We start from the raw sequence: 15,068 nt of genomic DNA, 5'->3' as shown, positions 1-15,068 counted from the left end.
ATTTGCTGTTAATAAATACTACAGGGTCCAATTCATTGATTTGCCCAGGTGCCTCACAGGTCTAGCGAGCCTGATCTATGTATATTGTGGTTTGTTGTCAACAAATAATATAGGGTCCAGTGCATTGATTTGTCCAGGTGCTTCACAGGTCTAGGGGTCCAATTCCAATCTATGTATATTGTGGTTTGCTGTCAATGACACTCTACGGAGTTATCCTCATTTTGGCTCATGTAACAGACACAGAAGTCTGGAGTAGGCTCCTGACAAACTGTCCAATCCATGCCAGCATGGAAGGCAGACGTTATACATTTTATACATTTTCTATAATAACTGTTTTACACCAAATAAAAATTACTCATTATAGCACTTTATGATACCAGATCCGTAATAATGGTTTCCAAAATCCCCATTTATAATGAACCAGATCATTTTACATCCCTGATGCCCATTCAGATCCATGCAAACTTTTCTAATTTACAAAGTCTTTCTCCCCTAAAATATCTGTAGCCTGTGGTTATACAATAAAAGTAATTTATTTTGATTAGATACAAGGTTAATTTTCAAGCATTCATTGCATATTGCTTATATGCTTGCATCTTCCTAAACAAAGTGATTTTTTATTTGTGAAATATGCAAAGTAAATATAAAAGTGAGTGAAAAACAGTTTTCCTTATCATCAAACTTTTTAACATCCACATTTCCATATTTGCATGGGTCAGGCAGAGTTAACTGAGAAAGATTTTCTATGGACAGATGTCCTTCCTATTGTCAACCCTCATCTGTTTCCAAGCAAGATAAAATTTCCTCATGGTCAGACACATGCTTGCAGAATACTGGAAAATGAACAACAGTGTTCGTATGACACTGACAATCATTTACAACTATTACAAGATATCAAGACAAGGAGACCCAAACACACTTGCTGTACTCAAGAAGACCCGTGCTCCAGGGCAGAAAAGTTAAGACCAATCCTGCTGGTGGTGGGAAGCACTCATGAAAGTGCCATGTAAAAGCACCCATGTGACGCCACATAAAAGCACTGAACACACTCTGTAAAGCAGTTGGCATTAAGAAGGACATCCAACCCATGCCAGCATGGACAATGGACATTAAATGATGATGACGATGATGTATCAAAAAATTTGGTCTTAACTCTTCTGCCCTGAAGCACGGGTCTAATGCTGCTGTATTACAGATGGGAGACTGTGTTGTAGGTTACAGAGCCAGATATAGATGGGAGACTGTGTTGTAGGTTACAGAGCCAGATAAGTCCACTAGGCACAATAATTGATACTTATAATAAAGTACTGTAAACAAATGAAAATATTGGTTTCAAATTTTGGCACATGGCCAGCAATTTCAGAGACGGGTTAAGTCAATTACATCGACCCCAGTGCTCAACTGGTACTTATTTTATCATCCTAGGCTGCATTGAAACTCAGAATGTAATGTCAGAAGAAATGCTGTTAAGTATTTTGTCAGGTGCAGTAACGATTTTGCCAGCTTGCTACCTTGTAAGCAAGCCAAAATACTGCAGCCTGTTAGCACACATAAAATATTGCTTGCAGTATGTTGACAGTTTTGTGGAGAGGTCACAGCATATCTCCTTCCTCAGTATACAAAACCCAAATCTGATATATGTCTTACATTATTTAATGACTGTGTTACCTGTAAAAGACATTTTTTAACCCTTTAGCATTCAAATCAGCCATATCAGGCCAAAATATTTAACCTGTCTCATGTTGAAACTGGCAAGATATGACTTTTTACACCAACCCTACAATGCCATTCTAAAACTAAATAAGCAGATCACTGGAATCCTGAGCACAATTAATTCAAAACAATATGAATAAACAAGCATTGCATTAAATATAATAATCTTGAATTCTAAAGGATTGATTATCTAACTCAAAATTTCCCATGGAAAATGAAAGGAATGTTAACTATTCCTCCACCTATCAACCATTTGTAATGAATGGATGGTAATAAAACCATAAACGAGGATGCACTACCCTGGTGGCTGATTGCAGTAACATAAAGTATCATATCCAAATACACAAGTTTTACATCCTGAACTCTGAAAGGATGAGGTCGACTTTGCCTTTCATCCTTTCGGGATCGATAAATTAAGTACCAGTGAAATACTGGGGTTGATGTAATCGACTCATTCCCTCCCCTAAAATGGCTGCCCTAGTGGCAAAATTTGAAACCATTGGCGTTAGGAAGGGCATCCAGCTGTAGAAACTCTGCCAGATAAGATTGGAGCCTGGTGCAGCCTTCTGGCTTGCCAGTCCTCAGTCAAATCGTCCAACCCATGCTAGCATGGAAAGCAGACGTTAAACGATGATGATGAGGAGGATTATTATTAAGGTGGCAAGCTAGCAGAACTGTTAGCATGCTGGGCAAAATGCTTAGTGGTATTTTGTCCAACTTTACATTCTGAGTTCAAATTTTGCTGGTTAACTTTGCCTTTCATTTTTTCGAGGCCAATGAAGAAAATACCAACTGAACACTGGGATCAATGCTATCAAGCAGCCCACCCCCAACAAATTACAGGACTTGTGCTTATAATAGAAACGATTATTATTATCAATATTATCGTCTGTTGGCATAATAATTTCTTGTCACAAGGCAAACACATTTTGAAGAGGTATTGTTGATTAAATAGACCTCCCCTATCAGCACAGTTGCCTATCTTACAAGTATATTTTGTAAAAACAAACAAATATAGTATGTTTCATCAAACACTTACTGAAGGTGGTTTTATAGGGGGGAAAGGTATGATTCTGTGCATGCAGATGTTGTGAGAGTATACTGGAATAAAGTATAAAACCATAAATTTATATCATAAATAAATTGTTATATGAATATCATATATCAAATTTTATCTTCTTTCAGATCAACTGCATAATAAGATAAATTATTTATACCAACAGACAAGTTGTGTATCCTTTTGAATGCAGAGCCACTTAGTTTCCATAGGTGGACACTGTCCAGGAACTTCCTCTTATTTAACAGCCAGTCAGGCCACTATGCAAACGTAATGGATATCCCCCTGCACTCGGTTATATCGACCCAGTTATTCAATTTGTATTTATTTTATCAACCGAGGAAGAATGAAAAGCAAAATGAACTCTGGCGGGAACTGAACTAGAAACCTAGAGAGAGATGCAACGCGATACTACCTGTAATTTCTAGTTACAAGGCCAAACATTTTGGGATGTAAGAGGGTGGAGTGAAAGAGTAAATCAACCCCCGTCACTAGCGCATGACAGAGTACTAATTTATCAAAACCCGGCGTGATTTGAACTCGATACATAAAAGAGGTGTAAACTAAGAACAGCACTGTATGGCTCCTACTAATACTGTCATCGCTAGCAATTATAATTATAACTGTTATTCTAACAACAATACTGGTTTGTGGTAAGAGCTATAATAAAATGTGGGCGAGTGGGTGGGATAAGTCCACATGTGCTTGGGAACATGAATAGCGGTAGGGTTTCTTTTTGCTCCCCTCCCCCGCGCTGAAGTCGTTATCGTTGCTATGTCACACACTAAATAAATTTATACAGGTAACACATGACATGGCCTTTTGTTTTAAATTTCGAGGGCGGAAAAGATAAAAAGAACTTTTCTTGAAAATGTAAACCCAACAAACGGAACAATCACACGAGAAAAAAAGAGAAAAAAAACATTGTAAATGTCGTGGTTGAGTATGGTAAATATCGAGAAACAAGACAATCGTGAGAACTTTGAACAAATGGCATCAACAAACAGAGAGAGAAAGGGCGCACTCACTGACGTTTCTAGATAAATAACTTTGTTGGCGCTTTTTTACTTGCACTTTGTTTTGACGAGTACACGCTGCTCTGTGGTATTTTAGGAGGATGCACGCTGTTGTGACGTTTATGCTTCTCCTAAAAAAGCATCGGCGAAGTCAATGAAGTCAAACTATCTTCAATCCAGGATTGAAAACCGGATGACCACCTCGACTGCCCGACAGATTTATCTCTCTATCTCGCCACTAAATCTCCTCGCAGATTAACTTCCTTCTGCAGCGTAGATCCTGATATACATAAACATGGCATGGTTCAGAGTGGAACCTCTATGATTATAGGCCTGCTTGTTTCTGCTGTTCAGGGCTGACCGAGGGCTAAACAACGACTTCCTTTTCTCTTCGAGCCACCAAAGGAGTCTCTACGTAGTCGTTAGATCTGCTAGAAATAGCAGCCACATCAATCACAAATAACACTCTTATCTATAAAAAAAAAAGGACACACTCGATTGTATTGTTCTCTATTATTGGAAAAAATGGAACGGTCACAGCAGGAGCGCTTTTGATCATAGGTGTACTCAATAAGACAAACCTGAAACTAAACAATTTTTTTTCTATTCGATTCAACAACGGAACCCTTGCATGATGGTTGTATCTGTTAGAAATAGCGCCAAATCCCTCAACTTACATACTTCCGTTCTTAAAGGAGGGAAAGACATTAAATAACGTGGCCCTAAATACACTAATTTTTTTTAAAGGCAGGATGGTCACAACTGGAATGTCTGAAGTGACTTGTCTACTGGATCAGGGCAGGCCTGGGCTAAACAAAAAACAACTTCCTGCAAGTGAATTTTTCTTCGTTCATCGTCAACGGCCCCTCTATGATCCAAATGTATAAACACGTACATACGAGGCAAGTTTCACTTTAATTTCGTGTAAAGGAGAATGAGTGTTGTTCATGCCTTTCCCAAAAGTATAACCCGACTTGCTCGTCCTAAGTTAAAAAACGGTGCCAAGAGAGAATTGAAACTACGTCGAGTGTAAAATCAAATCTCAGCCCGAGAAACGGCAAAGCGAAAATATCATCGTAGATAAATAAATAAATGATAATAATCCTTTCTACTATAGACACAAGGGGACTCAAATTTGGTGGGAGGGGCTAGCCGACAACATCAAACCCCAGTGCTCAATTAGTACCTAATTTTATCGACTCCGGAAAGATGAAAAGCAAGTCGAACTCGGCGATATTTGAATTATTAATCTTTTCTATTAAAAGCACAAGGCCTCGAATTTGAGGGGAGGGGGGACTAGTCAGTTACATCGACCCCGGTGTTTCACTGGTACTTAATTTATCGACTCAAGAAGGATGAAAGGCAAAGTCGAACTCGGCGGGACTGAACTCAGAACATAGAGACGAACGAAATGCCGTTAAGCATTTGGTCCGGCGTGCAAACGATCCTGATGATGATTTCAAAGGCGAGTAATTTTGAGGAAGCGAGTAAGCCCATTACATCGACACCTCACCCAGTGCTCAACTGGTACGTATTTTATCAAACCCAGAGGGATGAGAGGTAAAGTCGATCTCAGCGGAATTTGAACCGAGAACCTGAAGACGGGCGAAATACCGCTAAGCATTTTGCCCCGCATGTTAACGATTCCGCCAGCTTGCCGCCCTAAAATAATAATAATAATAATAATAACCCTCACTACTGTAAGCACAACGCGGAAAATTTGGGGGGAGGGGACTAGCCGATTATATCGACCCCAGTACTCGACCCCGAAAGGATGAAAAGCAAAGTTGACATCGACAGAATTTGAACTCAGTATGACAGTAATAACAATAATAATAATAAAAAAACCCGCAGAATCTATAAACTGGGTTTCGATTCTAATTTGTAATGAACCAACGAGGGGACCACTACATAGAAACTCCCCAAAATCACACCATCGTATCTTTAAAAAAAAGAGATATTGAAGTCTTAGACAATAACCCTAAATCATGAATGGAATGCTTTTGATCTGACCCAGGGTTAAACAAATAACAGGGACACAAAAATACTGTCGGGTGGGTGAAAAGTAGGGCATGAACGACACAACTCGCTTCTCTTATTATTTCTAAGTCTCTTATAAATAATATAATACCATACAATCTTGGGAGCTATGGGGAAAAATCAATAACGAATAGAGAGAAAAGCTTAATATGCGGTGTAATAGTAATAATAATAATAAATATATATAGTAGAAAAGTGCCGCCTTGTTTTTGTTTATCATGCTTTCGGAGGTTGGTTGCGATTTTATAAGAAAGATTTATTTAATAACAAACAATGAGATTGTTTAAAAGGCAACAGTAAATCATACAGTTTTAGGTTTGCATCAAGAAATTGAAATAAATAATAATTACTACAAATATTATCCGGTACGTGTATGCACACATGGATGTGTGTGTGTGTGTGTGTATATACTCGTTGAATAGTAGTTCCTTTTAAAACAAAAACTACACGCGCGCACATAGAACAAATAAATATATATATATATATATATATACATATGCACATAAATACACACATATATATACATACACATATACATATATATATATATACACACACAATCACATGCAAAAGATAGAAACATTCATAACAACAGACTCGCAAAACACATGCACAAAACTCGCACACGCTAACATACACACACATATACGCGCAAACGCATATATACACACGCAGACATACACACACATATATATACACAGAGATATATACACGCATACGCAAACATACATGTATACACACTCGCACATATGCACATACAAATACACACGCGCACACATATATACACATACATATACACACGCGCAGACACACACATATATACACATACATATACACACGCGCACACAACGTCGAAAGTAGGATTTGTGTGTGTGTGTGTGTGTTTAATGCATTGTGTGTTTTTTTGAAGTCACATCACATTGGCTAATAAACAACATAGATTTCATAGTTTACCTGGGAGTCTTTCCAGTTGTCTAATGCCACTTTTAGACATATTACACAACAACCCAAATATTTCCAAGAAATCTAAACAAAAGGAACATTTTTCCAGATAATAATAGAAGCTTTGAAACTGGCTGAGGGGAAACGGAAGTGATGCCATTGTGGTTACATCAAAATTTCAGTAGTTACTTCACAAACGAAACCGAAACGCGGAAGAGAGACAGAAAAGCACGTAGCAAAAAATGACGAAACGAAATTTTTACACGCCACTCTCTCTCTCTCAAATATATATTATTTTGTGAGTTTTTTTTGTTTTTTTTACTTATGATAATAATAACGGTAGCATATAACAGTTTTTAAAATTCTATGATATGTAATTGGCGAAGCAAATTAATTTAAAATAAATTATATCTCATTAATTCGGCACACCTACACAAGTGTGTCACTCACCCCCACCTCCGACTTTGTTTCCGGGTAACTTTTCGAAAGAAAGAAGAAAAGAAAAGAAAAGAGATTAGTTTTGGGTGAAATTTTCAACTGATACTTTTCGGAAGGTGTAGACTGCGATTATGTTGGGTTTAAGTTACAAAGAAAAAAATAAATGAATATATAAATAGATAAATAATAATAATAATAATAATTAAAATTTGGGTGTGACGCTCACTCATACATACTAACACATCACAAATATACAACCAAATTGAAATTTGGAAAAAGTTTGTATGATATTTCAATATGTATGTATGCACGCCCAACATTTTTTTTTTCCGCTTTAATTTCCGATATAATCGTAATCAACATTGACCAAAAGCTACTTGTAGAAAACTTCATTGAAAAATGTCCATATTTTCTGAAAGTTTTGAGGAAGCAAAGTCGACTTATGTAAATTATCTGAAACTCCTCTCCTCTGAAAATTTTTTTCGCATTAAATTCCGATATAATCATAATCTATACCATCTAAAAGGTATTTGGTGAAATTTTCATTGAGAAATATCCATGTTTCTGAAACTAATCTACCATGCCCAAATCTTTTGGTAGCGCGTCGCGCCTTCTGGTGTACCCTCTGGAGTCTACTATATAACTCAGCATAATTTAGAATATCTGAAACATTTGTAATGAAGATAAATCTAGCTATTTATTTGGAAACTTTCGTTATGAAGATTGCAGGCGATATGAAACCATCCCATTGTTCTTTCAATAAACTGAAATTAATAAGGAATTCTCTGATAGACTCGTTTTGGGATAATTATCCCTTGTCAGAGAAGATATGCCGCTATTCTTCAGTAACTCAGAGACCGTTGAACCGTTGAACCCAACTCGTACAAATAGTACCCTAATCATGACCTAACAAAAACAACTGTACTGATTTGCTCGATTCCTGCACCTGATGGTGTGTTGTGTTCTTGAGCAAAACATTTCATTTCACGTTGCTTCACTCCACTCTGAGTTCCAGTAATAGCTGGGAAGTTAACACTGCAGACTAACGGTCCATCCGGGGTGGCGGGGAGTGTTGTAATCTCAGCTACTTTTGTGCCAAAGAAATCGGATTAAGTTTCCGCCTTCTGAGTCACAGGGCTCAAGAGAAAAAGTTCTCATGACGTTTTAATCTACACTAGCTCTGATCTTAAATTTCTGGCGTTATGTCTAAATTGGACATCAGAGCCTGGGGAATGTGGGCAAGTTCCTGAAATTCCTAGGCTAACACTCGTCAGTGCCAGAGCACTACTGCCTATGGTGTTATATCGAACAGTAACTGTCGCGTCTATGACGGATGCAGTAGTTAACTTTGTCCATTGTGCTGATCACTCCATCGTCTTCCTTTGGCCGAGAAGCGCAGATAGCTTTCCACTGTCTTGTGGCTATGACAAAAGAGATTGGGCGGATAGAGGACAGACACATTGACGCATTTCTCTTTAGTCAAGCCTTCACCTACTTCTTCAATCTCTGTTTGGAGAAGAAGAATGTGAAAAGGAAGGTACAGCTCCACGGAATATTTACGGAAAGGTGGGTGAGAGCAGCGGGAATGGACCACATAAATGGACTGGACCTACTTTCATATGCGCTTGTAAGCTGGAGTACACTACTGAGTTACCCTTGCTAATCAAGGTATGTCTGGACCTGTGGTTGTAGTTTTCTTTGACTGACCCTAAATGACTGTCGCCCTGATCGAACGTCTCACTCCATTCCTGTTTTTTCACATTTTATTTTCCCCTTTCCAAATTGATTTTGAATCTTCACCATTTAAATATTTTGCCCTGATAATTTCTTCTCATTCTTCGACCTTGTGGCAAATAACAGAATCATCATTGACTTATAAAAAATAGTGGGTTATCAAAATCTTTTCCATGTCGGCCAAAATACCTTGAAGGATTTAGTTACGTCCCCTTATGGATTGAGTTCATATCCAGCCGAAATCCTTACATATTTCTGGAGTCGATAAAATACAATATCAGTCAAGTGCTGGAATAGATTTACTCGACTTTATCCTACTCGCAAAATGTATCACCCTAGGCTAGTATTAAAAATCAATATATTAAGGCGGGAGTAAACAGAATCTGCAGTATCTCGGACAGAGTTGAGTTACGCCCCTTCCCAATACCGACGGCGTAAGCCCTGCACTTTTCTCACTAGGATCGATAAATTAAGGATCAGAACTATACTGGTTGTCTTGTAAATCAGTTATCGTCTTCTTTTATAAATGTATGAATGTAAAGTATCATTATTGTTATTGCCTTCTCTCCAATACATTGAACCTTTATGACAAATAACAGAAATCGTTATGGTAAAATCTATTGCAGTATTAGGTTACGTCCCCTTACACTCTAATTTCAAATTCTGGGGACGATTTTATGAACTTTTATTCTTGAATACAAATAAAATAACCAGTCAAGTATCTCTTTATCATTTATTTGGTTCAGTCATTGGACTGCAACAATGTTGCCTTGAAGGATTTAGTGGAACAATTCAACCCCTGTCCAATGACAAAAGTCTTTAAGTCTAATACTTATTCTTTCGGTTTCTTTTGCTGAACCATTAAGTTACGGGGACGGAAACAAACAAACGCAGGTTCAAGAGATGAGTGATGGTGGGAACAAACACAAATACACACAACTATATACATATATATATAAAATTTATATATATATATATATATATATAACGTGCTTAAAGCGTCTAAAAGTCCATAGGTCAGGAAAAAGATACCCTCGTATCTCTGTCAATAGAGTGGGTACATTATCCGAAGCGTAACGATTGGTAAGATCAGTCGTGGTAGATATATAATACTGCACACTTTAGATAATATATATATATATCGGCCCGGGGCTATAGTAGAAGACATTTACCCTAGATGCCGCGTAATAGGATTGAACCCAAAACCATGTAGTTGCAAAGTGGATATCTTAACCAAACTTCTGTGCCTCGCGCCTATAGTAAACATCTCTCTCACTTTCCTCCTCCCTCCCTCAAAACTGCTCGAAACATGTGAATTCTCCTCCCCACAGCAAACTAATATATTCCTCAAAGCGAACACTATATATACTGCGCTGGATGATTTCACGAGCAAGTTCCAGTTTTAGCTTGAAGCCATAATAACAGGACACATTGGATATTGCAATCACCAACAACACTGAATCGACCAGACTTTCCGATGTAGTTACACACAAGTGATTGTAATGCACTTCCAATTCTCACTTGATTACGCTTCTCTGTTCCATCTTGGTCCAAATCGTTTAACTAAATCGTCTTCGCATCGTCATGGAGGACTTCCGAGTGGCCTTTTGCAATCTCTTGAATATCACTCGGCAACGCAGCTCTAACTCAGGTTACAGAACGAGCGAAGGAATCATAGATATACTATGCCCTAAAAAGGAGAGGCTCACTGTTGGAGTTATTTTGATCATCGGTCTGCTGGATGGAAGCTGAAAATACAACGGGACAATGTATCGCTCGATCTGCGAGAAATAGCTGCTAAATAACAGTCAAGTCACACCCTATCGTCTTCTTGATAATATATTGGATAATGTAATTGAAAAAATAAAAGGCAGAATGTTCTAGGCTGGTACGCCTTTAATTATACGTCTGTTCAATGAAGATTAGCTTGGGGTTAAACAACAACGAGAAAGTAACTGAACTCTGACTCATTTCAAAATAATGCAATAGAATCCATGGAAGAAGGGAGATTACTCTTAACAGTACTAATGCTGACATCAAAATTACGAACTTGAACTGAGGGGCGCCTTTGTGCTATTACTTGACTTGTGAGAAATAACAACTAAATCTCCCTCAAATTGCACGGTCTTTAAACACACACACACACACACACACAATTTGGTGGATGTGATTTTATGTACAGTACGTCTAAAAAGTGACAAACTATCTTTGAGTATATGTCTACTCGTTCAGCACTAGATTGGAGCCAAAACGACGAAAAAAGATCATTCCTATGAAAGGAACAAACTGAGCCGTTTATAAAGTAAAATATTAGCTTTACATTTTGGCACAAGGCCAGCAGTTTGTAGGGAAGGGTAAGTTGATTTCATCGACCCCTGAGTTCAACTGGTATAATTTTATGAACCTCGACAGGATGAAAGACAACATCGACCCCGGCGGAATTTGAACTCAAAACGTAAAAACGGACGAAATGCCGCTAAGCATTTGCCCAGCGTGGAACAAACTATTGCCATCAAGCATAAATTATCATTCATTAGAAACATAAAGACTGCGTTTGTGCACGACATTTGTTCAACCAATGGTGGAACGTGCAGTTTGCCCATCCCTTCACTACGCCACTGTGCATTGCAGTGTTCAAAACTTATTATCAAGTAAAAATCAATCAATCCCGGAGCAGGATATAAATAAGCAGTAAAACTAAAGAAGTATCTCTCTCTCTCTTCCTCCGACTTCGTTGCGCCATAGGTTTCTTAAAAAATGCATATTTTTTAATGAAATTTTCTAGAATTACATTTTAGATAATGCAGATTACGATGATGTGGCGATGAGGGCTTCAAATTAACTTATCTCCATCCCCTAAATTTGCAAGCTTTGTGCCAAAATTTGAAACGATTAAGGGTGCAGGCTGATAGGATTGTTAAGAGCGTCGGACAAAATGCTACGTTGATTTTCTTCCGAACCTTTAGGTTCTGATCTCAAATCCCCTTTAAGATGGATTTTACCTTTCATCCTTTCGGCTTCCTTAAAATAACGTACCAGTAGAGCTCTGAAGTCGATGTGATCGACTCCACCCCACCCACGCAATTGCTGGCCTTTTGTCAAAATTTCAAACCATTATTTTTAACAACAACAACAACAACAACAACAATAATAATAATAATAATAATAATGGTTTCTTTTATTTGCAACCAAGACGAAGGATGAGGAGAACAATACAAAGACATTTCATTACATATTATGAAATGACAAAAAAAAAATTGAAACTATACACGGTATACAATAAAACAAAGGAGGAAAGAGTACATAATATACAACAGTAAAAAAAGAAGCGGGGAACATAGTGACACAGGAGGACTTCTTGGGATAAACGAGGAACCCCATCGTCCAAACCTTTCAGATATGATTCTTCATATACGCCCAACACTGGACGGTTGTGTCTGGTCTTTACTCTTTTTTTCCCAGAATTTCTGTATATTATAATGTGTCTTTTCTTTTTCAAGACATGAGGATGATATTTTAGGAATATTCGGCTGCTTTTTCTAAAAGGTCGAGTGACCACATAAGGTGACTCTCTCTTTCTCTCTCTCTCTCGTTCGCAGTATTTTCAGTGTTAATGCTCTGCCTGTCCAAAACATTTTGCTAGATTTGACCTAAACGTCCATGCGTGTTTTCGGACCTTTTGTTAACCCTCGTTTCATACGTTCTGAGTAACAAAAAGCTTTCCTTTCATAAGTTTCAACTTACTCCAACGATTGAAAAAACATCGGGGATGTGTAGCACATACGACGCATGGATGCCAAGGAAATAAATATGTCCTATGTACCAAATGTGGTACAAACGACAGGCAAAGGATTAAAGTAGGAGCGGTTTTCTTACCGAATGATTGGTTGTCTCTGGTCGCTAAATCTTATAACACAGTGGTTCCCCAACTTTTTCGGGCTGCCACCCCACTTAACACCCAGGCCACATTCCTAACACCCTACCACCACCAACAACAACTAACCATCACAAACATAGACCTCTTTCTGAAGTAAATTCAAAGCAACTGTATTTCACAAGTAAAACTTAACATAATGAACACATTATTTTGTTTTTACATGAATCGCTACCCAATTATCACCTCACCTTTCTTCAACGCCGCCTTGGAGCTTACCACCGCCCCCAGGGGATCAATACCATCCACTTTGGGAACTGCTTTGTTGAGTAGTATTCCAGGTTTCTAATAGTTGTCAAACGCTATTTCTGATTTCGCGATTCTGTAATTGAAAATGTTATAACTGTTCAGGCGCAGACGTGGATATGTGGTAAGAATCTTGCTTTCCCACGGCGTGGCACCTCGGACAAATGTCTTCTACTATAGCTTCGGGCCAACCGAAATCACAGTTTCTCTGCAGCAGGGTGATCCATTTACAGCTGAGTGGACTTGAGCAATGGAAAATGAAGCATCTTGCTCAAAAACACCATGAATCACCCGGCCCAGGAATCGAAACCACGATCTGGTGAAGTTTTTTAAATAAAATTAGGAAAATTAAAATCTCAATAATGATTACGAATTAAAAACCTACCAGACGGGAAATTGAGTTGAATTTTACAGTCCAGATTTTGTAGTTTTACTCTATTAATAACTGTTAATAAATTTTCCTTTGTTAGGAGATAAAGTTCTAAGTTTACGTTTTGAATGACGAGACATCGTAAAAGTAATTGTTTAACAATGCTTCGAAATAAGAAAACATTTTGAAAATAGCGAGAAATAATTCCTCATTCAAAAGAGTTCGGAAAATAGGAATGCTACCGTTCTTCTCATTAAACAAATATTGCTCTTGAATAATAATAATCTCATCTTGGAATAACTTCATGTTCTCATTATCACACATTTGATTGGTCAAAATAAATTAATTAGAATATTAATTATATTTTTATTCCCATTTTGACATTTTTTACTTATTTCTAATAATCTTTAGTCTGGTAATGCTACGTGTAAGTATACACCTGTTTTTGATAATAATAATACGGTGTTAGAATCTATAATTATAGTCTTCTAAAATAGTGAAATATCTTTACGAACCTGTATTTTAAAAACCGCAAATAACATAAATTCTCACAGTTAAAATACGTTGAAAAATAGAGGATTTGTTTCAAAGTTTACAATTTGATTATTTCTTTTAATTCAGATCGTTTAATTTTCCGGGAAAAAAAACCAGATTTTTTTCAGCACATTTGTATTTAAAGCACTTATTTTTAAAACGCATATTTTTTATAACATTGTCGATTTAATTCGTACTGTTATCTTTGAATTCTCTAGAAGTCAAAGCCACGTCAATTGCTCTAAATCAAAATTGTTCTAAATCATAGACAGCGCAGAGATGCGGAGGAGGCAAGATCTAACGACATTTGTATTACATTGTCGAACATAAACGGTTTGCACTGATAGAGGGGAAACATGTAGATATTTGTAGATGACTATTCAAGTACACAACTGGAACATTCGGAAATGTCTTAAGGAAGCCTATCACTTTCCAAATTTTTTTAATCATTTAGAAAAAGACCCTATAGAGATTTGTTTTGTAATCTGTGAAGGCATTGGTTCAGCTTTTTAAAAAAAAATTATATATATGAAAACAAAACCCTCAACCAGAGCGTGTTGGATAAGAGTTTTATGTATTGGTACTCAGTGAAGTGTGAACGTACTTTCGAAGAAAGAACACAACAGAATGTAGAATTTGTGCATGTGTTTTTCTTTAAGCGTGTCTATCTTAATTAAACACTATTTTATCGGTAGTCTGTGCTGCGAAAAATCCAGATCTAGGTTAGGGTTAAACTGCATGCTAAAGTATAAATAGCTTGGTAGACAGCACACTGAAGTTGCATCCTTAATTTCTTTTCATTGTAGGAATGGAAGTAAAATGGCTTGTTACGATCCAGCAGAACTCGATCCAGTGGTGGTCAATGCTGCCAGCTATTGCTATAATAAAGAAGGCAAACATCTAAATATATCGAACAGTTCTTTGTTTGACGATAATCAATCAATGTTTTCCAAATCAACCGATCAATCGTAAGGGAAAAATCTTTATTTTCATTGCACAGACTGTTGTTGTATGCCTTTGAGTTTCACCCCGACCCAAAATCCT

The 15,068-nt window shown here is 37.4% G+C and overlaps 2 protein-coding genes across 2 annotated transcripts in view; one reads left to right on the top strand and one right to left on the bottom strand.

Annotated features, from left to right (window-relative positions):
- Positions 1-6,954, bottom strand: part of LOC106882007 (microspherule protein 1) — a 44,569-nt gene extending 37,615 nt beyond the window's left edge. Inside the window, exon 1 of the mRNA XM_014932547.2 lies at positions 6,781-6,954. The gene's annotated coding sequence lies outside the window, so the exon portion shown is untranslated. The remainder of the gene's footprint in view (positions 1-6,780) is intronic.
- A 6,907-nt stretch (positions 6,955-13,861) lies between these two features.
- Positions 13,862-15,068, top strand: part of LOC106882006 (chitin synthase chs-2-like) — a 21,701-nt gene continuing 20,494 nt past the window's right edge. Inside the window, exons 1-2 of the mRNA XM_014932546.2 lie at positions 13,862-13,917; positions 14,831-14,992. Coding sequence (XP_014788032.2) covers positions 14,844-14,992 — 149 coding nt within the window. The 5' untranslated portion in view covers positions 13,862-13,917; positions 14,831-14,843. The remainder of the gene's footprint in view (positions 13,918-14,830; positions 14,993-15,068) is intronic.

The sequence above is a fragment of the Octopus bimaculoides genome, chromosome 21, assembly GCF_001194135.2.
Source record: "Octopus bimaculoides isolate UCB-OBI-ISO-001 chromosome 21, ASM119413v2, whole genome shotgun sequence".
Classification (NCBI taxonomy): domain Eukaryota; kingdom Metazoa; phylum Mollusca; class Cephalopoda; order Octopoda; family Octopodidae; genus Octopus; species Octopus bimaculoides.
Note: the sequence above shows the minus strand (reverse complement) of the source record. Positions and strands in the feature narration are given on the sequence as shown.